Below are 24,354 nucleotides of genomic sequence, written 5' to 3'. Positions count from 1 at the left end.
CTTGTAGAAGAATGATTCTTAACTTTGTTTTGGTCATAGATATCGTTTTTTTAAAATTGTGATAAAAAACCTAAGATTTACCCTTTTAACCATTTTTAAATGTACAGTAGTATTAACTATATTCATATTGTTGTGTAACAGATCTCTAGGACTTTTTCATCTTGCAGGACTGAAACTCTGTACTCATTGAACAAAACCCTATTTGCCCTTTGCCCCCACTGCCTGGCAACCACCATTGTATTTTCTACTCTAGATATATCATATAAGTGGAATCATACAGTATTTGTCCCTTTGTGACTGGCTTATTTCACTCAGCATAATGTCTTCAAAGTTCATCCATCTTGTAGCATGTGTCAGGATTTCCTTTTTATGGCTGAATAATAGTCCATTGCATGTATTTACCACATTTTCTTTATGTGGTGTGTCCATTTATCTGTCTATGGACATTTGGGCTGCTTCTGTCTCTTGGCTGTAGTGAGTAATGCTGCAGTATACGTGGGTGTATATTGAAATTTTGATAGTGATTGCATTGTATTTGTAGATTGCTTTTGGTACTATGGTTGTTTTAACAATATTGTCTTCCAATCCATGACCATAGGATGTCTTTCCATTTATCTGTGTCTTTAATTTCTTTCAGCAGTGTTATGTAGTGTTCAGTGAATAGGTCTTTTGCCTCCTTGGTTAAATTTACTGCAAAGTATTTCATTCTTTTTGTTGTTGTTGTTGTTGCGGTACGCGGGCCTCTCACTGTTGTGGCCTCTCCCGTTGCGGAGCACAGGCTCCAGACGCGCAGGCTCAGCGGCCATGGCTCACGGGCCCATCCACTCCGTGGCATGTGGGATCCTCCCAGACTGGGGCACGAACCCGTGTCCCCTGCATCGGCAGGCGGACTCTCAACCACTGCACCACCAGGGAAGCCCTATTTCATTCTTTTTGATGCTATTGTAAATGGGATTGTTTTCTTTTTTTTTAATTTTTTACAAAGGAATAATATTTATTGTTCATATAGAAAATTTAGAAAAATTATAAAATAGAAAATAAAGATCATCCATAGTCCTGTCACTCAGAAATAGTCACTATTTTTTTCTTTTTTGTAATATACATTTAAATATACATATATAATACACATATGTAGGGACATTTTTAATAGAATTACTATCTTATGTATAATTTTTAACCTGGCCTTTTAATCACTTATTATGCCAGATACATTTTCCCATGCCATTGAAAAGTCTTTGAAAACTTTCATCTTAATATTACCTATCAAAATTTGTTAAGCCAATTCCCTATAGTTAGGTATCTAGTTATTCTGTTTTCTTTTTTTTTTTCTTTTCTTTTTGCGGTATGCGGGCCTATCACTGTTGTGGCCTATCCTGTTGTGGAGCACAGGCTCTGGACGCACAGGCTCTGGACGCGCAGGCTCAGCGGCCATGGCTCACGGGCCCAGCCGCTCCACAGCACGTGGGATCTTCCCGGACCGGGGCATGAACCCGTGTCCCCTGCATTGGCAGGCAGACTCTCAACCACTGCGCCGCCAGGGAAGCCCCTAGTTATTCTGTTTTTTGCTACTGTAAGTAGCTCCATGTTGTACAAGTATTTTGTATTTTTGTGGACATCTCTGATGATTTCATCAAGATTAAACAACATTTTTCGTGTTCTTTATACTGCCATATTGTTTCCCAAAATGGTTGTATTCCTTTACCCTCCATGAACAAGATGCAAAAACGATCTTTTCACTGCTGGGTAAGGATATATATATTTTTTAAATTTCTACCAACTAAATGGAGGGAGGAAAGCATGTTATTATTTGAAGTTCCTTCGTTATTAGGTTGAACATTTTACCATGCTTCTTGATATTTTTGCCATTTATGAATTATCTTTTATGTTCTTTCCCTTTTTTGGTATTGGTATGCTTGACTTGTTGATTTTATTTATTTATTTTTTCCAAATTTTGAATTTTATTTTATTTTTTATACAGCAGATTCTTATTAGTTATCTATTTTATATATATTAGTGTATATATGTCAATCCCAGTCTCCCAGTTCATCCCATCACCACCACCACTACCCCCCCTTCCCCCCTTGGTTGTCCATATGTTTGTTCTCTACATCTGTGTCTTGCACACCAGTTCATCTGTACCATTTTTCTAGATTCCACATATATGCGTTAATAGATGATATTTGTTTTTCTCTTTCTGACTTACTTCACTCTGTATGACAATCTCTAGGTCCATCCATGTCTCTACAAATGACCCAATTTCGTTCCTTTTTATGGCTAATATTCCACTGTATATATGTACCACATCTTCTTTATCCATTCGTCTGTAGATGAACACTTAGGTTGCTTCCACTACCTGGCTATTGTAAATAGTGCTGCAGTGAACATTGGGGTGCATGTGTCTTTTTGAATTATGGTTTTCTCTGGGTACATGCCCAGTAGTGGGATTGCTGGGTCATATGGTAATTCTATTTTTAGCTTTTTAACGACCTCCATACTGTTCTCCATAGTGGCTGTATCAATTTACATTCCCACCAACAGTGCAAGAGGGTTCCCTTTTCTCCACATCCTCTCCAGCATTTGTTGTTTGTAGATTTTCTGATGATGCCCATTCTAACTGGTGTGAGGTGATACCTCATTGTAGTTTTGATTTGCATTTCTCTAATAATTAGTGATGTTGAGCAGCTTTGCATGTGCCTCTTGGCCATCTGTATGTCTTCTTTGGAGAAATGTCAACTTAGGTCTTCTGCCCATTTTTTGATTGGGTTTGTTTTTTTAATATTGAGCTGCATGAGCTGTTTATATATATTTTGGAGATTAATCCTTTGTCGGTTGATTCATTTGCAAATATTTTCTCCCATTCTGAGGGTTGTCTTTTCATCGTGTTTATAGTTTCCTTTGCTATGCAAAAGCTTTTAAGTTTCATTAGGTCCCTAAATGGGTTTGTTTTCTTAATTTCCTTTTTGGATTGTTCATTGTTCATATATATAAATGCAACAGATTTTTGTGTGCTGATTTTGGTCACAGATGTCTTTGAGAATCTGAAAGCTATGGAAGAATACAAATGTTCTCTTTTAATTACAAACATGCTGTACACACACAATTTCCCAGTATTAAATACCCTTTCAAGTCTGTCCATTCTTCCCAGGTTGAGATTTGTTGTTTATATTTAGGAGGTGGGAGTTGTACTGCAGTTGAACAACGTGGGTTTGAACTGTGAGGGTCCACTTATACACTGATATTTTTCAGTAGTAAACACTACAGTACCATACGGTCTGTGGTTGGTTGAATCGTGGATGCAGAAGAACCACAGATATGGAGGGTCAACTCTAAGTTATATATGAATTAACCCCCCCCTGTTGTTCAAGAGCCAACTGTACTTAAATCATTTAAAGGTAATTAGTTTAGTCATAAAGTATCCATAAATTTCAATAAATAAGAAATTCATTCATTTAAAAAAGCAAGATTGGAGAATAAAGGAAAACTCAGCATCTTCTGAAGATCTCACCCATGGCTCATCCTGTGGAGATTTCTGTTCTGTCTTGGGCCCAAATCCTTCTTCATAGCACCAGTTTGGAATACCCTTTAAGCGTTCAGTTGCTTAATCTCTAACCTTCCCTTCTCCCTCCCCATACTTCTTCTCTGTCAGAGCAGCTCTAATTATCTTCATTGTATTCACCAGACACCATTTCTGTCAGCCTGGCCTATACCACATATTAAATTTGCTACCAAAATGGCCATGAGTCATATTTTTTCTCCTACATTTTCCTCTTCCCATCAAGTGACAAATCTCATGCATATTGAATGTACATTATCAATTTTTATCTGCCACCTTTAACCATCCCTGAAGTGAGTGATGCTCCAGTGCTGCTGCTATTATTTTTCTTCTCTCTTACCTGGAAGTTTCAGATACCTGGTTGGTGCCTTGTTTTGTTGGCATCTTCTTTCTGCTTAATTGTGCATGCAGTTTATTTTTCTGGCATTGTTAATAGGGAAGCTAGGAGCAGCCAACAGACACAGTTTTAAAAGCTTGCAATTGGGGAGTTCCCTAGTGGCTTAGTGGTTAGTATTCCAGGCTTTCACTGCCATGGCCTGGGTTCAATCCCTGGTCGGGGCATTGAGATCCTGCAAGCCATGCTGCGTGGCCAAAAAATAAAACAAAACAAAACAAAAACAAAAACAAAAAACCTTGCAATTAGCTAAATAAAATTGAACTGTTAATACCCTTCATTAGTGTAGAAATTTTTCCAAGGAGGAAAAATACTTTCTCCTTGTCCCATATTATTCACCTATCTTATTATATTGCTAGGTTTTAAATAATGGCAGTTGACTAGCTTCTCTTAGGTCCTTTTCTCTACTTTTCCCTTTCTTCTTCTCCTCAAAATTCACATACACTGGAAACAAAGCTCATATGATAATAGCTTTAGAAATGCATTATTAGACATTGAAGTCATAATTATCATTGGATTTTTAAAAATTATTTTATCATCTTCATTATGTCCTGTTATGCTTATACTAAAGATAGAGTCACAAAAGAATTTGAAAAACCTTGGAATGTTCCACCTCTTTAATGTTCAAAATTCATATTTGAGAAGCTACTTTAATAATTTATGGGGAAGTCAGTGATAATATTTGATTGCCAGTATCAAGATTTTATGCACTCATTCAGTAAAATTTGAGTTACGGCTATGCTGGATTTAGAGTTAGTAGTAGTGAGCAAAACAGTTCCTGCCCTTATGCATTTCACATTCTCATGGAGGGTAATTTGCAAGAAATGCAAGAGAAAGGAAAATCAAATCCTTTTGCCAAAGAGATTAGAATTTATAAGAATAAGCAAAAATGTCTGTAAGATATAACCGATTTAAGAATAATGTTAATGTAAACACTGTACAGCTGTATGTAATGCAGAGTGATCATGAAGGGAATTGAGTTCAGGAACAATTAGAAACTGATTTGAAGCACTCTGAGGGAGGGAAAAGCTTACTTAATAAAGGGAAGAGAGGGTATTCCAGGTAAGAGGCAGTTCAGTTGTTAAGATAATCAAAGATTCAAAGTCTAGAAGAGTCTTAGAATCATCTTTAAGTCAAGTCACTGCTGATTTGGAGGAGAGATCTAATATTCATGTCATGGCATGTGGATTTTGATATTTAGGTGTGCTGTCCTTAAGTCAAGATGTTTGAGATTTTTCAGAATTAGGTAATCTCTATCCATCGTGGATTTTTGGTTTAAAATATGTCCTTAGACTTCTAGAAGAAGTGTGACATTTTCATATCAGAACTTACTTTCTGGCAACCCTATACAGAGCTAGGTATATGTGTGTATACGTAAAATCTATAGTGCTCATCTTACAACAGGCTCCATTTATTGCTCTTGTAAACTATTGAATGTATATTTCTAGTTATTGGCTAAATTTCCAGTAATGAATAATTGGGTCATATAAATTTATTTAACCTTTTTTTCTCATGGAGTCTTAGATGAACTTTGTCCACTTTGGGTTTTGTGACTCTTAATTAAAATGATAATGAACATTATTATTATTATTATTTTTGCAACTGATCTGATTCGTGGAAGTCTTCCATGCAAACTGCATTTGGGCTCTTTTTAAATGAGATGATGTTACTCTCATTTTTTGATCAAGTATTCTATCAAATTCATCATTAGCTGTTGAATATTGATGGGGGATTCAAAATGTTGCAGAAAATGAGAGAAACAGAGTTCTAAATACTCTTTGGAAGTGGTGACTGCAGAGATGTTAGCACCATCTTTTCTTATCATCACTACAGATCTTCATTTTTTATAGTGATTCCATTTTTTCCATCCTTTTATTATCCTCAGTACTTGATTCTTAGTACTTGACTTTTCTTCTCAGTGGCACAAAAACTTCCACAGTTTTTTTAATGTATTTTTTTAAAAATAAATTTATTTATTTATATTTATTTTTGGCTACACTGTGTCTTCGTTACTGTGCGCGGGCTTTCTCTAGTTGAGGTGAGCAGGGGCTACTCTTCGTTGCAGTGCGTGGGTTTCTCATTGTGGTGTCTTCTCTTGTTACGGAGCACAGGCTCTAGGCACGTGGGCTTCAGTAGTTGCAGCACACAGGCTTAGTAGTTGTGGCTCACGGGCTCTAGAGTGCAGGCTCAGTAGTTGTGGCTCACGGGCTTAGTTGCTCCATGGCATGTGGAATCTTCCTGGACCAGGGCTCGAACCCGTGTCCCATGCATTGGCAGGCGGATTCTTAACCACTGCGCCACCAGGGAAGCCCCTTTCACAGTATTTTAATAGAAATGGTGATCTAGGGGAGAGCACGGGATATTGAGGGGACAGTAGGTTGTAAAATAAGACTCTAAGTTATTGAGATGTAAGCTTAGTGAACATAACTTCATTCTTCATGATGTTCTTGTGTTATGGTTCAAAGGAAAACCTATGGTGGTCTCAAACCATAACACTTTCTTGGGGTAGTTTAAAAACCAAGTATTAAAAAGAATCACAATTTGGCTACTGATGCCATTTCTTTCTTTATTTGGAGTTAATAGAGCATCTCTGTTCTTTCTTTGGGTTCACAAACTCAATAGCATGTTGTTTTTATTAAGGTATTTTAATAATTCCTCTGAATAACTAAGTGCTCTTTAAGTTGTAATCCTTTGTTCTCTCTTTTTTTTTGCTTTCCCTTTTGACTTGAAAGCAAATTTACAGCATTTTCTTAGAATAAGATATATTTTTTTCCAACTTTGACTTCAGATTTTTTTTTTTTACACTTTAATAGTTCCTTGAGATATATTCTTTATTCTTCTTGGTATTTTTTTTTACGGTACGCGGGCCTCTCACTGTTGTGGCCTCTCCCGCTGCGGAGCACGGGCTCCGGACGTACAGGCTCAGCGGCCATGGCTCACAGGCCCAGCCGCTCCGTGGCATGTGGGATCTTCCCGGACCGGGGCATGAACCCGTGTCCCCTGCATCGGCAGGCAGACTCTCAACCACTGCGCCACCAGGGAAGCCCTCTTCTTGGTATTTTTTACTTTTATACTACATTAACTTACTCTGCCCTAGTGATCCTGTATGGACCATTTATACCTACCATCTTATTCTCAGTGATTTTGCTTTTATAAAGCTCTATTTCAAATGCTGGTTTGTTAATTCTTTGAAACTCATAAGACGCTTACTCATAGGAAGAGCAGTATTTTTATGAAATTGTAGTTAGGTTCTTAGAATGACACATGAAAACCAATTCTAATCCAAACTATGACTGAACTATTCTACTTTTCCAAAGTAAAACAGGGCACATCAGAAACCAATAAAACCAAATGTAGTTTATCTTTAGTTTGTATTGGAAGGGAAAATTAAGTAGATTTGAATATGGAATAGATATTAATAAATATTCTGAAGAAGAATCTTGGATACATTTAAAAGCTTAGAAATGGGTCAGTTTCTTTGTTTAAAGGTATCACTAACAGTATTTTCACATAACTGGGCTTAGTTTTAAATCTACAAATGATAATGTGAGAGAAGCGGGGAGGGGAGGGGAGAGAAAGAACTGAATAGGAAAGATTGTGTTAGGTGAAATTAACACATTACTATAACAGAGCGTATCACTGTAACAGTTACCATTTTTTGTTCCTGTTTGATTTTTTTGAAATCTAGGCACTTCCTATGTTATCCAGTTTTGGAAACTGTAAATTAGCATTTATAGGAGTATGTATTACTTGAGTAATGTGATAAGTGGAGTACTAAGATTGTGCTCAACTGAATGTACCTGTAACTTGATTCATGAACTTTAGCTTAATTACATATCATCAAGAAATTTTGTCTTCATTATAGAGGATGTTGCCTGCAGATGGATTATTTTGATATTTTACTTTAAATTTTCTGACTACCTGATTGAGAAGAATCTTTAAATAAATTTGACCCCAACCATTTATAATTGCTTTGTTTTCTTTTTTGTTTTTAAATGATGAGTATATCTTTATCTGTATGCAATTAAGCTGTTCTGGACAAATTATGGACAGTTTAAGATAATTAAAATTTGTTATATATATGACTAGTGATTACCTTGCTTCAGTACCTCTCTAAAATGTTTGTTCAATTATTGCTATTAAGATTGTAACGCTCATTGTAACAGTATATATTTAAGATTCTGATGACAATAGGAAATTCTATTTTAATGATTTTTTGTTATTATTATTTTTAGAGTCAGCTTAGTCAATGTAATAATGCCCTGGAGAACTCGGAAGAACTACTAGAATTTGCAACAAGGTCATTAGATATAAAGGAACCTGAAGAATTTTCAAAGGTACCAAAAAACCAACCAAAAAAATGAGACTAATCCACTTAAAAAGGAAAGTTTTGTTTAAAAGAAAGTGGTGTTTTCCCATTTGATTTTGGATTCATTCAGTCATTTCTGATACTAGAAAAGGCTTGGCAGTTCTTGTTAAGTAAAATGCTAGCTGTTCATTTATTCCAAAGCATATACTTAGAAGTGTGTGTCATTGGGGTCACGAACAAATTAATTATTTGTTTAATGCTCAATTCAGATGAATGACGTTACTCTTTTTTTCAGTTACTTCCCCCTTGGTCATTTATTTTAAAGGTACTTGTATACTTTAGCTGAGTCATACCTTTGTTATAAACATTTTATAACTAAGGAAAGAAGATTGATATTGCTATTAACATTCATAAAAATCTAAGTTGGTGTACCTTTCAATGAGCTGATTGGGAAAACATCATGACTTGATGCATATGAAAGCATTGTGAAACTTACTAAATTTGTTATTAAATGTCCCAGTGTTCAGCTTAAGTAATTGTTTGAATGCTTTATTAAAATATGAAAATGTAGGTCCCTAAGGGGTATATTTGGTGTGAAGATACAAATAGTAGAGCAAGAAGACTGCTAATGTTTTAACCTAGATCCTGGTGTTTAAGAGATACTGAATTCTAGATTCTTATTCTTATTTTAAGTAGAGTCATTTTTAAATGATTACCAATTTATCAAATCATTTGATATAGAATAAGTATGTAGACTATATAGAAAATGGCATGAAAGAGTGTGAAATAAAGCTATATAATTAGTAAAATATATACTGTGAAGTAGTCTTATCAAGATAAGATATTTGAGTTTGATATTTTCTTGGTCTTTGTGGACTGTGTAGTGAGCTGCTTGAAAGGTAGCTTTATAATCCATGTGTGCCCACCAGTGATTTCATTTTATGATTTTTCTATGAACTTGAGGGTAGAAGAAACTTCCTTGAGAAGATAACATTTGCTGACTTAAATCCCTGCATCTTGAACATGAACTTTAAAAATTAATTCCTTTTGACTAAATGAATGGAAATTTCTTTTGCTGTAAACGAGTTAACCAATTAATTCTTGAATTTGGATGTCGGTTGTAAGAAAATTCATCTTTGCACTTTGTAAGACTTATTATATAAAGGAATTATGAGGGAATAGTATCATACTTTAAATTATTCTAAAAGTATAGATATGTCACCTATTCAGAGGGCATTTATGTGATAACCTCAAATATCTGGAACATAGCAAAAAAAAAACCATGCAGAAAGCAAAAGATGTCTGAGTCAGCAGAATCAGTGTCGCACAGTTCGTGAGTGGCAGTTAATATCTTCTGTTCATGATAGTGTCTCAGAATCTGTTGACTGTTAATATGTACATGGTACTACTAAGTTTTTAGGTTTTTTTCCTTTTTGTTTCCTGGTTGTCAACAGATTCCCCTTCTAGTGGAGTAGGGCAGCTGTTAATGACAGGCATAATCATAGCAGCAAGAATTAACAGCTGAGCACCTGAGAGCAGAAGAAGACAGGAAAACTATAAAATGCGGACATAGTACTCAAAAATAGCTTGAATCCAGTTGAATTTAAATAGGACCTGATGCTTGGAAAAACTGATAAAAGTTTGTTTCTCCCAAGTTTCTCTTTCCATTGACATTTTCAGAGTCCTTTCTTCTTCCTCTCAAAAGATTCTGTTCTCTCTTTCTCTCTCCTTTGTTCTTTCCAGCTTTGTTAAAATGTGTTTCCAGTATACTGTAAATTGGAAAGGTTCTGATAAAATAAATCACCTTGTGGTTTAAATATATTTTCTTCATGTGCCACTTTGCTTCTTATCTTACTATTTTGGTCTTGTCTTCCAGCATTTTGCAGTACTGCCTAGTAGCTTGATCCCTTTGGAGATGTGTTGAAACGAATTATTTGTCAGTGTTTCCTAGCCAGAAATCTGAGTTTATTGTTCAAGAAAAATGCTTAACTGAGAGTTACTTGCAATTATTTTCTTAGTATATCCAAATAGTATCCAGATTATGGTTTGATTCCAAGTCAAAAACTAAATGTACTTTCCTAACCAGCTGCATGGACTCCAGGCTTGCCTCAGATACCTAACTGCTGACAGAGTAGGGAAGATGACTTGGAAGATTAATTATTGGACTAGGAGTATGTTGTTAGATATTTGGAAACAATTCTTTTAATGTATATTATTTGCAAATATCTCATATTAAAGTGATTAAAGCAGATTAATATGAATAACTCATGGGGACAAAAAATATTGTAGGCTGAAATCTAGGCCATGAGTCCTTTTAGACTTCATTATCTTCAAAAAGAGTATTTTAAATACTAATATTTAAGTGATCATGTTGCAGTACATCAGCATGAGAATTGAACACAAAGCTATGTTAATTATTTACCAGCATTAGACAGTCTGAAAGTGAACAAGTAAAAATAGCACAAGTGGAAAAGGATTTTAGAACAAATTTTCACTAATTTTTTTTAACTGTTAGGAGTTTGGTTGATAGTAAATATATGCAGAAAGATCACCAGCAAATGAGTTCTGGATCATTAGCTTTATTTCTGATTGAACAAGTAGCCAAAGCCTCAGCAGACTTGGTTTTTCTGCTAATAACTGGCTTGCAGAACACTGCATGGATCCCTTAGCAAAATTAATATTCCTACCAACTCTCCCTCTCCTCCGAATTTAGAACTTGAATTTTACCTATGAAAAGAGCTGAGTTTATGGGACATTTTCCAAGTCAATATAACTAACCAGCCACTTCATCCCAACCTTGCCACACGTAACTCAGTTGTCAGACAAGGAGGGAGGGAATGGTTACCTGCCCACAGGTGCTTACACTGGAGAAAAAAGTACAGGAATAAGGTGAAGGGAAACAGTCTTCTAGATTAGATCACAGATGAAAAGAGAGAAAGGATTTTGTGTATTTCCAACTTCTGACTCACAGTAACTCACCATTAGAATATTATTCAGCAGGTGTCAATCTCTGACCACTGGAAGGAGAAAATAAGGAGAGGGGTGGAAGCTCACTCAGTATTTTCAAGGGAGCAGAGGTAGTACTGGCAGAAACTCCTTTTGTGGCTGCAGTCAGGAATTCTGGGAGAGGAGAGGACCACCAACAAAAGCATGAAGGGAATTCCCTGGCGGTCCAGTGGTTAGGACTCTGTGCTTCCACTTCACGGGGCACGGGTTCGATCCCTAGTCGGGGAACTAAGATCCTGCAAGCTGCTCGGTGTGGCCAAAAAAAAAAAAAAAGCATGAATGTTTCAGTTATGAAGGCAGTTTAAAAACAAGTCTAAATATTTAAGAATAGCTCAAACTATAACTTTTCACCTTTACTTCATTTGTAGGTGTTTATGTCTTACAGAAATGCAGTCTCCTATTATATAAATGTACTTAGTCATAGAGTACAGATGTATGTGGTACTGTATTCCATGGTTTTTTTTTTTGCGGGGGGGGTACGTGGGCTTCTCACTGTTGTGGCCTCTCCTGCTGCGGAGCACAGGCTCCAGACGTGCAGGCTTAGCGGCCATGGCTTACGGGCCCAGCTGCTCCGCGGCATGTGGGATCTTCCCGGACCGGGGCACCAACCCATGTCCCCTGCATCAGCAGGCAGACTCTCAACCACTGCGCCACCAGGGAAGCCCTGTATTCCATATTTATTTCAAGTTATTTACTAGGGTTTTGTGAAGAAGACTTTTAAATGATCATGTTTTTGGAAAAATAGTGCTTTTTATAAACATAAATATATGTATAGGAAATATAAAACTTCTAATGTTTGGAATCAACTAGTATGCAGTAGTTTTTTTTGAAATCTAGTATTTTTTGCCTAAGGGAAAATTGCACTTTGAAACAGTCTCTTGTTTACTCTCTTTGACTGAGTCCCCTCCATTTCCCTAGTTAATCCTTAATATGGTATTTTTGGGGTGAAGGTAGAAGTCTTAGTAATATATTGTAAAAAGTATTAAATATTTGCCCCCTAGTCATTTTCAGATTGTCTGAAAGAAACATTGCAAAATTATCTGTCCCAAATCTAACAGGATAATCTGAAGTATGAAACAATGTGAACATATAGACATAACTTGAAAAGTTTCCTCAGTGTTGCGTGGCATTCACGTTTTTACTAGGAACTCTATTGGACTTTACTGCAAATCAAAATCAAGATAAATCTTCTCCTGAAAATGTGACATCTAGCCTTTGTTACATTCATTGTTTTGACAATGTTAGTATATTTTTCTCTCAGCAGTTATCATTCAGAAACAGATATATTCTTATTTTTGTTGCTGTTTCAGTGCTCTGATTTTAACTAACTTTTCCCTTGCTACCTTTCTCTATTTCAGCCTGTATTTTGGAGAATTAGATTGTTAAAATGTTTAATTTATTTTAGATAATTTTAAAAAGTCATTATCTACACATAAGACGGTTTAGGATGGAGTTTAGGGTTCAAAGGTATCATTGTGCTCATCATTTTATAGATGAGATAATTGAGTCCTAAAAGAGTTAAGTGACTTGCTGGTTAATGTGATGGGCTGAAACTCAGAGCTCTTAAAACTTGGTCTAATGCTCCTTATTTTTAAAAAGTTAAAAAATTTCTGCTGGTTGGGAAGAAATTTGGAAATCTCAAATTTTGTTCTGTTTGGGTGAATGATTCATTGAGTACAGTAAGCAAGGTCTAAAACTTCTTTATTATTCCTATTTTAATTGTGTTTAGGAAACACTATTTAATTAGCTCCTCCATATATGGAACTATTTTAGAGTACTTTGCTTCTAATGTCTTTCTATAAAAGGAGAAAAATGAAGATATTAAGAAGAAATACAGAAACAATAAGATCTTAATCTTCAGAGGGCTGAAATAAATTCATGGAGGAAAGTAGTTTCTATATCTGCTCATTGCAGATTGGGAAAAGATCTGGTTTAAATACTTTATATTTAATTGGTAGTGATAAAAAACCATTTGTGATTACTTCTCCATTATTATTACAGTTTTATTTAAGGAAGTTTGGTCTCAGGTGACAGATTCACATAACTGGTAAAATAAAGGGTCAGAATTGTAGGATTTATTTTAAATAACATTTGAGAGATGGAGGAAGGGAATCTCAGAGAGAGAGAGAAAGGAGCCATCTCTGATGATAAGAGAGAGAAATGAATTGTTGGCAAACAGGATTTCAGTAGAATATTGAAATCGAAATAGTGATTGAAATTGAAAATAGTGATGTTGAGCAAAGTAATATGACTAATGTTTCTTGAAGGCTTTCCAATAGTGTGCACTGTCATAACCTAAAAATCTAAGTATTCACTGAGACCTCTTCATAATTCACAAAGTGGTATTATGTAGATACAAATAAATGTATTGGAGACAGAGCAGTGGTAAATCCTGGGATCAGGTGGTACTCATTAAGTAGAGATGTTTAATTGACAAAAATGCATCACTCTTGGAACTGAAACTTAGAGGTATCAAGCAACATATTAATGTATATCTTTTGGATAGCTTTCTGCTTTGGGAGAAGAAATTCCAGGAAAAAAGTAAACAATCTATTTTCCAATTTAAGACATTTCTTGAAGTTGGGCCCTTATATTGAAATACTTGCATAATTTGAGACTTTCTATCCTTTTCTCATTGCACAGTATAACTTCTTCAACCTCTTCTGCATTTATACAGTGTATATACTATAAAATTTGAACCTAAATGAAAGAGGAACCATGGAGGGTCTCCAGTTTTACCAACTGGGTGTATTTATATATATAAATACATGGGATACATATATAAATACATGGGAACAATTTTTCCTAGATTATCTGGCTTTTCATCTATTTTCTGGTTTGTCATGAACAGCCTAGTATATTAAACAATAACATGAAAGCTTTACATGCGTGTGTACATGTGCACACTTGCACACAGATGCACTAAAAAAATGGCACCTTGCTAAATTAATACTAGACACAAAATTGAATCATTATGGTCAGTTTTAAAAACAGTAATGGTCTTTATATTGTTGGGTTATTTGGGAGTAACTGGTAAATAACATTCCTTTAACCAAGTTCTAAACCAATTGGGAAATAAGACAAAACAGTAAAGTTGATAAGAGGCCAAATAAAATGATGTTGGAGAATTTGGCTTATATCAATGGGCACACTTCCTAATATTGAATCCTAGAAGTAGACAGATTTACCCCACCCAGGGATGTAAGTACAGGGCTACCTCAGGTCTTTGTGTGTGAGGGGAGCCTGTTTCAATGAAACTTGCTGAATAGAGGGAAAGAACCGAATATAGAATATATGTTCTCTGTGGGCAAGCAAGCTGCCAGAAAGAGGGAAAGGTGCTGAGCTACTTATTTCTAGTTTGTCCTTCCAAACTCATAATCAGATTAAGTCATATCATCTTCCCAGGAGAAAATGAGGGAATAGAGAGCAAGGCTAGTGGCACTTTTCTCCATGTGTAAAGAAACATCAAGTGCAGAGTTGAGTCTCCTCTTCCCCTCCTTTCACACTTGTATAAAAATCTTTGGTTATAATTCTAGCTATAATGACAATAATTTTTAAAAAATCAGTGTAATTAACTTTTTAAAGGTAAATTCGACATACAATATTAGTTTCTGATGTATATGTAATTGACTTTTTTTAACATTTCTTATTCCTAGTACCAAAGTAGGTACTTTGTACTTTTATGTATGACTCATGGCACGTGTTATAGATGCCACAGAATTGGGTTGTTTGCTGTAGTATCTGGAGCTTGGAATGCGTCTTTAGAAGCATTAAGGACCAAATAGAATGATTAGTATACAAGGTCATGGAGTTGATTATGATAGTGCTGGGATGTGCTCATTTTCTAAATCTCAATTCTGTTCTTTTTGTGTAGACAGGTATGCAGACCAGAATATTTTAGGATGGGTATAAAAATGACCAATACCAAGTAAGAACAATATTAGAACTGAAGAAGAGAGACAACAGAAACATTGCTGAATACATCTAATTAATGTTCAGTTAAATTTAGTAGTTATTAAATATTACTATGTGCCGAGCTTTATGCTAGACACTGGGGTTAGAATATCAAGCATAATAGCCATGTATTGTTAATTATGATGGTCAGCGTGGGGAAAAAACCTTTTTTTGGACCTATTATATGGTATGTAAATTTAAAGGGGACAGCAGTTTCTGCATGTATTTTTCATCAATTTTCTGTGACATACAGCACTGAGTAATAGCTGTGCCCTCTTCCTAAACTTGTGCTAGCATTCTCAAAAAAAAAAAAAGATAGCTTAAGTAGCGTAGGTTTAAGTTGGCAGCTTCTCTGAAGTCATCTGAGGGAAAGACCCTATTGCTAGAAGTGTTTCTTTGGTTTCTGCTTGTCTGAATTTTTGCCATTACAACTTCATTTTTTGGGGTAAAGGATTGTAGAACTGCAGCCTAGTTTTATATGTTAGCAGGCAAGCTCTCAGAATACAAAGTCCTTGCCCAGTGAAGGCAAGTAGAGAAAACTTGGAAGAACCATTTATGAAGTGGTGAAAGAGATCTCTGAAGAAAAATTGAAGAGCAGATTTGAAATGTATAAGAAAACCATCAGAATGCATAGAAATATGTGCCCCATGAAGGAGGTTGATTGTTCTAGTTGAAGAGTGTCAGACTGAATGAAAGTGGAGGTGTGTGTTGATAATCTTAAGGTAAGAAAAAACATTTATAGTCATCTGGAATTAGTTTGAAGTGTTAAATTTTCCTCCTTATTTTAAGGTGATTTATATCGGGACTGGATTTCCAACTATAGTTCTAACATCACATTATGCAAGCTGATGTGAACTGTACAGATTTCTTGTAATTTATGTTTTGGTGAATATGAACTAATCTATTTCAGGGTTTTTATCCTAACTTTTCTTGCATGTCACTGCCATTGAAACTTGCATGAAAAGCACTAACTGCCTTCTTTCTCTTCTCCCTGATTTGCTCCAAGGCTGCCAGACAGATCAAGGATAGGTATGGTATAAAACCTACGTTTTTATTTAAGTATCAACAGTGAAGTCAGAAATGAAATTCAAGAAGTTTCTTATTAGAATCTCGTTAGTTAAAATAAATACACCTAATGGCGAAGTGCAAAAAAAAAGAGAAAAAGTCTTCTGCATATATTCCGGAATAAACAGTATACCAGCAAGATTTTTAAAAAACATAGTTATTGACAATTATGTACTTCCAAAAGAATTTCATTTCTGGTATAATATAGTTTTAGTACAGTTCTTAATTAGCTATGCTAGTAGATGGGGAACCATTTTGAATAATTAAAAACATATATATTCCTGAATGTATTTTTTGTTGTTCTTAAATTTTACCAATATAAGCGTGTCTTATTTTATGAGAAGTTACAGCCTTATTTCGTTCCTCAGGAGCTAAAGCTCTCCTTTTTCGCTCCCTCCTGCAGCTGACACAGCCCCAATAAAGCCTTGCCTGAATTTCTTGTCTGGCCTCTAGTCAATTTCTGTTGATCGGGGCAAGGCCAAGAACCCTGGTCGGTATCACAACCACAGCAACAAAAGCCAGCCTGATGATAACTCGTTATGTTTGTGATCTGTGTCTCAGATGTACTACTTGGACTCAACCTACTGGACCCACTGGGTCAATAAAGTCCTTAAAAGCCACACACACAAAACAAGAGCTATTGCTCTCCTACTTCACTGCTCTCCTGTTTAACACCTTTGTATTCTCATTCCATCTTGTTCCTGGTGCCATCTCTATTTCTAATGCCACTACTGTCTAGTTTGTGGGAGGAGAAGATTAAAGAAAATGACGATAGGCTTTGGCTTAAAGGTCTTTACCATTGGTAGAGCCAGGATTAGCACAGGTAATTTAGTATTTGCTGTAATGAATGTACGAAAGGGCTAAAAGAGCTCTTGGCAATATTGGATTGGGTTATCACAGAACGGATGGTTTTGATCTGCTTGGCTAGTCACTGAGCATTGACTGTAGTGAAATTATCCCTTAAGATTTCTTCATTTGAGGAAAATGAAATTCTCTGAAAGGCACAGCTCTTCAAAGCACCACTCTGAGTCCTAGATTAAATTATTCATCAGATAATTCACAAAATTATTCTGTATGTATTATGTGAAAACCAGTGTTGTATTGTTAATCTTGGCTGAAGACTTCAACTCTTGTGTTTTTCTAGTGGCCTTTTATTTGACTAGAGGCAAGATTCACATGGCAGTCATAGCATTCTTAGCACAAATATTAATTTTTCTATTTTTTGCATATTTTTTAAAAATTAATTTTTATTGGTGTATAGTTGATTTACAATGTTGTGTTAGTTTCTGGTGTACAGCAGAGTGAATCAGTTATACATATACATACATCCACTCTTTTTTAGGTTCTATTCCCATGTAGGTCATTACAGAGTATTGAGTAGAGTTCCCTGTGCTATACAGTATTTTTCGTATATTTTATATCAGAGAGTGTTTAAAGACTTGGATTATTCTTATAAATCCTGGATGTAGAAAGGAGATTATGAGAGTTTGAAAGTGAAAAGTATTGGCTGTATGAGGAATGGATGCTAGGTAGGTCAGTTTTCTGGATAAGGTATATTTGGGTTATGTGTGCTGGAATTTGCCGTAAGTAATCCATCTTCCACCCTGGCTAGAGTATTCTTCTGTTTAGCCACCTACTGCACAAAATCCTGCTCTGGTCCGCGATTTTCTGGATTAGAAGTCACTTCCTAATCAGGCTTTGGGCCGTCCAAAGACTTTGAAAGAAACCTTGCAGTTATTTTCTCTTTGCAAAAATAAAACTAGGAGGAAGAGATCCTTGTGTTCAGCTTTACTGAACTATTTACTATTAGAAATGAACCAAATGGTACATATATACGATGGAATATTACTCAGCCATAAAAAGGAACGAAATCTGGTCATTTGTAGAGATGTGGATGGACCTAGAGTCTTTCATACAGAGTGAAGTAAGTCAGAAAGAGAAAAACAAATATCGTATATAACGCATATATGTGGAATCTAGAAAAATGGTAATATGAACGAACCTATTTGCAGGGCAGGAAGAGAAACGCAGATGTAGAGAATGGACGTGTGGACACGGCTGAAGGGTAGGGTGGGATGAATTGGGAGATTAGGTTTGACATAAATACACTACCATCTGTAAAATAGATAGCAGGTGGGAACTTGCTATAAAGCACAAGGAGTTCAGCTTGGTGCTCTGTGATGACCTAGATGGGTGGGATGGTCGGGTGAGGGGGGTCCAAGAGGGAGGGGATATATGTATACATACAGCTGATTCACTTCATTGTACAGCAGAAACTAACACAACATTGTGAAGCAATTATACTCCAGTAAAAACAAATGGGCAAGGTGAATTAAAACATTCCTACACATGGAACCTGTAATGTAGAGACGTATCTGTGGATTTTAGATTGTTAGTTTGGGCTTTGAGGCACAGTTGTCTAAATATATTCAGTTTAAAAATAAAAAGTCCAGTCTTTTGGAAAATTATAGCATTGTTGTACATCTCACTTGATTTATGGAGACTGAAATTTTCATTGCCTAGAAAATAAAGGTCATTATTCTTTTTTTAGGCTTTGATAGGCCTTTCTGATATATCTTTAGGGGATATAATTTTTCTTTGAGGCCATAGTGATATTTTTCCCCCAGGTTTATCTTGAAGAGTGTACATACTATGCTTTTATTTGTTGGGTTTTTTTTTAATTGAAGTATAGTTGATTTACAATGTTGTGTTAATTTCTGCTGTGCAGCAAAGTAATTCAGGTATACATAGACGTATACATTTTAAAATATTATTTTCCATTATGGTTTATCACAGGAGAGGCCATAATGGTTAAATCAAGTTTTACAGATAAAGTTTCAGGTTTAAATTCCTTAAAATACTTTCAGATATTTTTCTCAACAGTTCTCAACAAACTTTTAAATCATCAGGTTTAGAAGCAACCAAGTAAGTTCAAACCTGTTCATTGATTCAGTGGGCATTTACCAAGTACCTATCTGAATATAGCTCTTTAAGAAGTCTTTAAATCGAAAGATACTTGGGACTGTCAAGAACAACATATGTAAGATTTAGCCTTTGTTCCTAACTTCTTATTGATGTGATCTGAAATTTTACTATTGAGAACCAAGAGCTTAAAGTAATAATGTGTGAAATGCTCAGCATTATACTTGCCATTCAGTTAAGTGTGAGTTCCCTTCTCCATAAATTGTTTTTTAGTATAGCACTTCCTTTTTTTTTTTTAAATCAAAGTGTTGTTGATTTACAATGTGTTAATTTCTGCCGTACAGCAAAGTGATTCAGTTATACATATATATACATTCCTTTTTTATATTCTTTTCCGTTATGGTTTATCACAGGATATTGAAGGTTGTTCCTGTGCTATACAGTAGGACCTTGTTGTTTATCCATTCTATTGATATATATAATAGTTTGTATCTGCTAACTCCGAATTCCCACTCCATCCCTCCACAACCCCTTCTCCCCCCTTGACAACCACAAGTCTGTTCTCCCTGTATGTGTGTCTATTTCTGTGTTGTAGGTAAGTTCATTTGTGTCATATTTTAGATTCCACATATAAGTGGTATCATATGGTATTTTTTTCTCTCTGACTTCGCTTAGTATGATAATCTCTAGTTCCATCCATGTTGCTGCAAATGGCATTATTTCATTCTTTTTTTATGTCTGAGTAGTATTCCATTGCATATATGTACCATATCGTCTTTATCCTTTCATTGGTCAATGGACGTTTAGGTTGTTTCCAAGACTTGGCTATTGTGAATAGTGCTGCCGTGAACATAGAGGTGCACGTATCTTTTTGAATTATAGTTTTGTCCAGATACATGCCCAGGAGCAAAATTGCTGAATCATCTGGCAACTCTGGTTTTTTGAGGAACCTCTCTACTGTTCTCCATAGTGGCTGCACCAATTTACATTCCCACCAGCAGTGTAGGAGGGTTCCCTTTTCTCCACACCCTCTCCAGCACTTGTTACTTGTAGACTTTTAGTGATGGCTATTCTGACCAGTGTGAGGTGGTGCCTCATTGTAGTTTTGATTTGCATTTCTCTGATTATTAGCGATGATGAGCGTTTTTTCATAGCACTTTCTTCTTGATAAATAGATCAGCTGTTGTTCACTCTTTGTTACTACTAAAGTGACTACTTTCCTAGTTTTAAGATGAAAGAAAATGACTGAATACAGCAACAGTGTGACATTTTTCATCCCCAAGTAACTGAATACAGCAATATGTTTGATACCTTTCATACCATTGATCTTTAGGGTAGTTTGGTAGATCTGAATGACTAGGCCTGGTATTCCCTTTGTTCCTGCAGCTCTATTTACTTCCTCTGCCAAATTCTGTACTAGGAGGACAACATTCATGAATAGCATTTTTGTGTCATTTTTTGACCAAAGATAATAAGGAGAGTTACTTTGTGATACATGTGGAAATCTACTGTAATATGAAAACTTGAAATTTGAGATAAAATAACAAATGAATAGAATATGAGAATTTCTTTTAATCTCTAGTTTTAATTGACAGAACAATTTCCCCCTGCTTTGGGTAAAATGATGTCTGGTATGGCTTCTTCCTTTCTTTGTTTTGTATACCACATTCATCTAAAATATATTTATTGAGTTTCTGTTATTTCCATGGCATATGGTTTCACAGGGCTGTTTCTTCTTGTCTCCTTCCATTCAGTTGATGTTGATAGATCAGAGTGACACCTACTAGCATGGTATTCAAAATTGTAATTTTACTTCTCTCCTTTCTCATCCATGGCCTATAGCAGCTACCAAGCTATGCAGTATTTGGTCAGTGTACCTCTACTTTTGTTTAAGGACACATGGAATGGCTGTGACAACTAGGCAGAATGTTTGAATCAGGGTATATTTACAGTTCATTATTTGGCATATGAAAAGGGGTGAGGCTGGCATCAGGAAATCAGATTGAGTGTACAGAGGTTCAGATGATTGCTGGGTCTGTTAAAGATGATTTATCTTGGATATTTGTCTCTTGAGTTATTTGTAATTTTATGCAATTTTGTAAAACTGGCTGGAGGAAAGTTCTTTAAGGGTTATCTTAAATGTCTTTAAATTTAAAAACATTTTACAGTTTTTTATTAAGTTAATTTTCAAAAGATCTAAAAGCAATAGCTTCTGAAATCACTAGAGTGAAGTAAGTTCTATCTGTTCGTTTTATAAGTTAAATATGATACGATACTTCCCATTCTTTTATTTTTAAAAGAATGTTTATGTTTGTGTTTTCTGTAGAGTGACAATGGCTTCAGCTTTTCGCCTTTCTTTGAAACCAAAGGTCAGTGACAGCATGACTCATTTAATGGTGGATTTTTCTCAGGAAAGACAGATATTGCAAACTTTGAAGTTTTTGCCAGGTAAGTTAGTACATATATTACATGTAAAGTTATTTAAAAAACCTTTTTTTTCCTTCAAGATTTTTCTGTAATGAACATTAGAATGTAAATATTAAGGAAGTACAGTGTGATTTTTTTTTCTTCATTCAGCTAAGGAATAACTGAATTTGCTAGTCTTTATTTTTAGATAATTATTTTACTGATAGTAAAGATTCCATTTTAAGAACCCAAGAAAGGGATACCTTTTGTTGCTAGTTTGGCAGAGAGAAGCAATATGCCATGGTGGTTCACAGTGAGTCGTGGGGCCACACTTCTAGATTTGCATCCTGGCTACCGCTTACTTGCTGTGTAGCCTTAACAAGTTATTTAACTCTCCCTCATTTTCTTCATCTTTAAAATGTGATGTTATCCTTCTGGGGTTTTTATAAGGATTAAATGAATTGAGACCTCTAAAGCACGTGAAATAGTACCTGGCACGTAGTTAACACGCTGTGAAAGTTAACGGTTGTTATTACCATATTGTGGTGGTTGCTGGTTCAGATGGAATTCTATTTCCAGTAGTAATGTGTTAACATTGGTTTATTAGAGTATTAGTATGAGGGTATTCCAGCAGTCAGAACCGTTTGAAATTGAGTCCCAAGTTACTGTCCACAGGTGTGAAAGAGCCAGTTAAGGACCTTTCGGTTATTATTCTCTTTTTACTAACATCAAGTAATGTGGTTAAGTTGATAGCTAAAACAATTTGGACTTGGTGATTTGGGGGATCAGGAAATCTCTTGAAAGCAAAGTGTTTTACTTACAGGTTTATGGATTTTGGAGGTTAGCTGTTTTTGAGTAGAGAATGTTGATCATATGAAACCATTCTTTTCTTCTCTGAAGATTTAGTCCAGGACTTTAGAATATGATTGGAAAGACAAAGTTAGTAGTCATGAAACTATAATGGAACTAGTAATGGTAGTACAAGTGAAGTATTAACTTGTGTGGTATAGATCAGACGTTCTAGAGGAGTTTAGAGAAGGAAAAGATGAGAGAAGGAATCATAGTTGTAGAGGAAGGAAGTATACATACTTGTCAGTGGATACCTATCTGTAAATTGGCCTTTCAGAATTCCTAACCATTATATTTTCATTCACACTACTACTCAATTCAGAAGGAGAGTCAGGAGTGGTAGATTGTGAATATACACATGAGTAGTAGTAGTTGGATTTTTTTAAAAAACTACTAAAAAAGAAGTCTTCTCACCATTACTTTCCTTGATTTTCAGTGATGGCTTAACAAACCAAGGCCATGTCTGCTGTACAGTCAAGTAGATTGCATGCACAGTTAGGATTTCCTCTTTTGCAAACTGTTAAGACAGTCTGAAGGAATGAGGTATAATGAAAAGCAAGAAATCCTTTTGTGGAGGAGTTTCATCCTGAAGGAAGGTATAATAGGTTGTTAAAATTTATGAAAGGTGAATTCATATTACTAATTTTTTGTATTCTGCTAGAGCATAAAAATTTCCTATAAGATCCAATCAGATTAACTTAAAAGTGAATACCTTCATCCCTTAATAATTCCTTCTATAAACACTGCAAAAATCAACTCTATACTGAATTATGTATAGTAATGAGTTTTGGACTTATCTGAGCCTGCACATTGTAAGTGATGATGATGGATGATAATAATTAAAGTCATTTTCTTCTGCTGTAAGCCATTATTTATACATTGCAACTTAGAGTTTATATCCTTTCTGAGCCTCTGCAGCCAAGAAGAGAAACATGTTTGTGGCAGTATTGATGTCAGTTGTCCTTTTACATTCACATGCAGAGAAAAACATTAGCAGAATTCTTACACCAACGTCCACACAATTTAACTGTTGCTTTATGGAAGTTGCTGTGAATTGCTTTCCATTCTCATTTCTAAAGAGAGTTCTGCCTTTCCTAATATTTTTATATTACAAGTTTACGAACATTCATCTTCCCCTGAACTTTTATCCCACATTTGTTGAAACTCTTCTCTTACTTCTGTTTAGAATATTGGGTGAACTTCCTACATATCAGATCCAAGTCACTCTTTTTTTTTTTTTGCGGTACACGGGCCTCTCACTGTTGTGGCCTCTCCCGTTGCGGAGCACAGGCTCTGGACGCGCAGGCTCAGCGGCCATGGCTCATGGGCCCAGCCGCTCCGCGGCTTTTGGGATCTTCCCGGACCGGGGCATGAACCCGTGTCCCCTGCATCGGCAGGCGGACTCTCAACCACTGCGCCACCAGGGAAGCCCCCAAATCACTCTTAATTTGACCTACCACTCTTTTTTTTTAATTTAATTTTTATTTTATTTTGGAGTATGGTTGATTTACAGTGTTGTGTTAGTTTCAGGTGTAAAGCAAAGTGATTCAGTTATCCATACGCATATATCCATTTTTTCAGATTCTTTTCCCATATAGGTTATTACAGAATATTTGACTTAAATAATCTAAACTTTTTTTCCCTCCCAAGTTTGCTTTCTTCTGGGGCCATTATTCACAAGAAAGAAGAATCTTCTTGCTAGTACATTCTTACTGGAATGGTAGCTGAATTTGGGAGATAGATAGTGGGGAGATAGCTGGACCCACTTACAAATTAAGTGATTCTGTCTGTATATAAGCCTCTTGGGACATTCAGTACAGGTTTTAACTCAGCAAAACCATAAAATTACTACATGCCATAGGCCGTTACAGTTCCTCACATGTAGGCACTGCACAG

General features: G+C 35.6%; 1 protein-coding gene across 4 annotated transcripts in view; it reads left to right on the top strand.

Annotated features, from left to right (window-relative positions):
* Positions 1-24,354, top strand: part of FSD1L (fibronectin type III and SPRY domain containing 1 like) — a 70,890-nt gene that overhangs the window by 15,852 nt on the left and 30,684 nt on the right. For all 4 annotated transcript variants that reach the window (XM_027105316.1, XM_027105315.1, XM_027105313.1 and 1 more), the window contains exons 4-6: positions 8,183-8,284; positions 16,223-16,245; positions 21,530-21,651. In XM_027105316.1, coding sequence (XP_026961117.1) covers positions 8,183-8,284; positions 16,223-16,245; positions 21,530-21,651 — 247 coding nt within the window. The remainder of the gene's footprint in view (positions 1-8,182; positions 8,285-16,222; positions 16,246-21,529; positions 21,652-24,354) is intronic.

This window comes from Aethalodelphis obliquidens, unplaced genomic scaffold, assembly GCF_003676395.1.
Source record: "Aethalodelphis obliquidens isolate GAN/ISIS:26980383/991018 unplaced genomic scaffold, ASM367639v1 scaffold7, whole genome shotgun sequence".
NCBI lineage: Eukaryota > Metazoa > Chordata > Mammalia > Artiodactyla > Delphinidae > Aethalodelphis > Aethalodelphis obliquidens.
The sequence above is the reverse complement of the archived record's forward strand: the minus strand, read 5'-3'. Positions and strand labels throughout refer to the sequence as shown.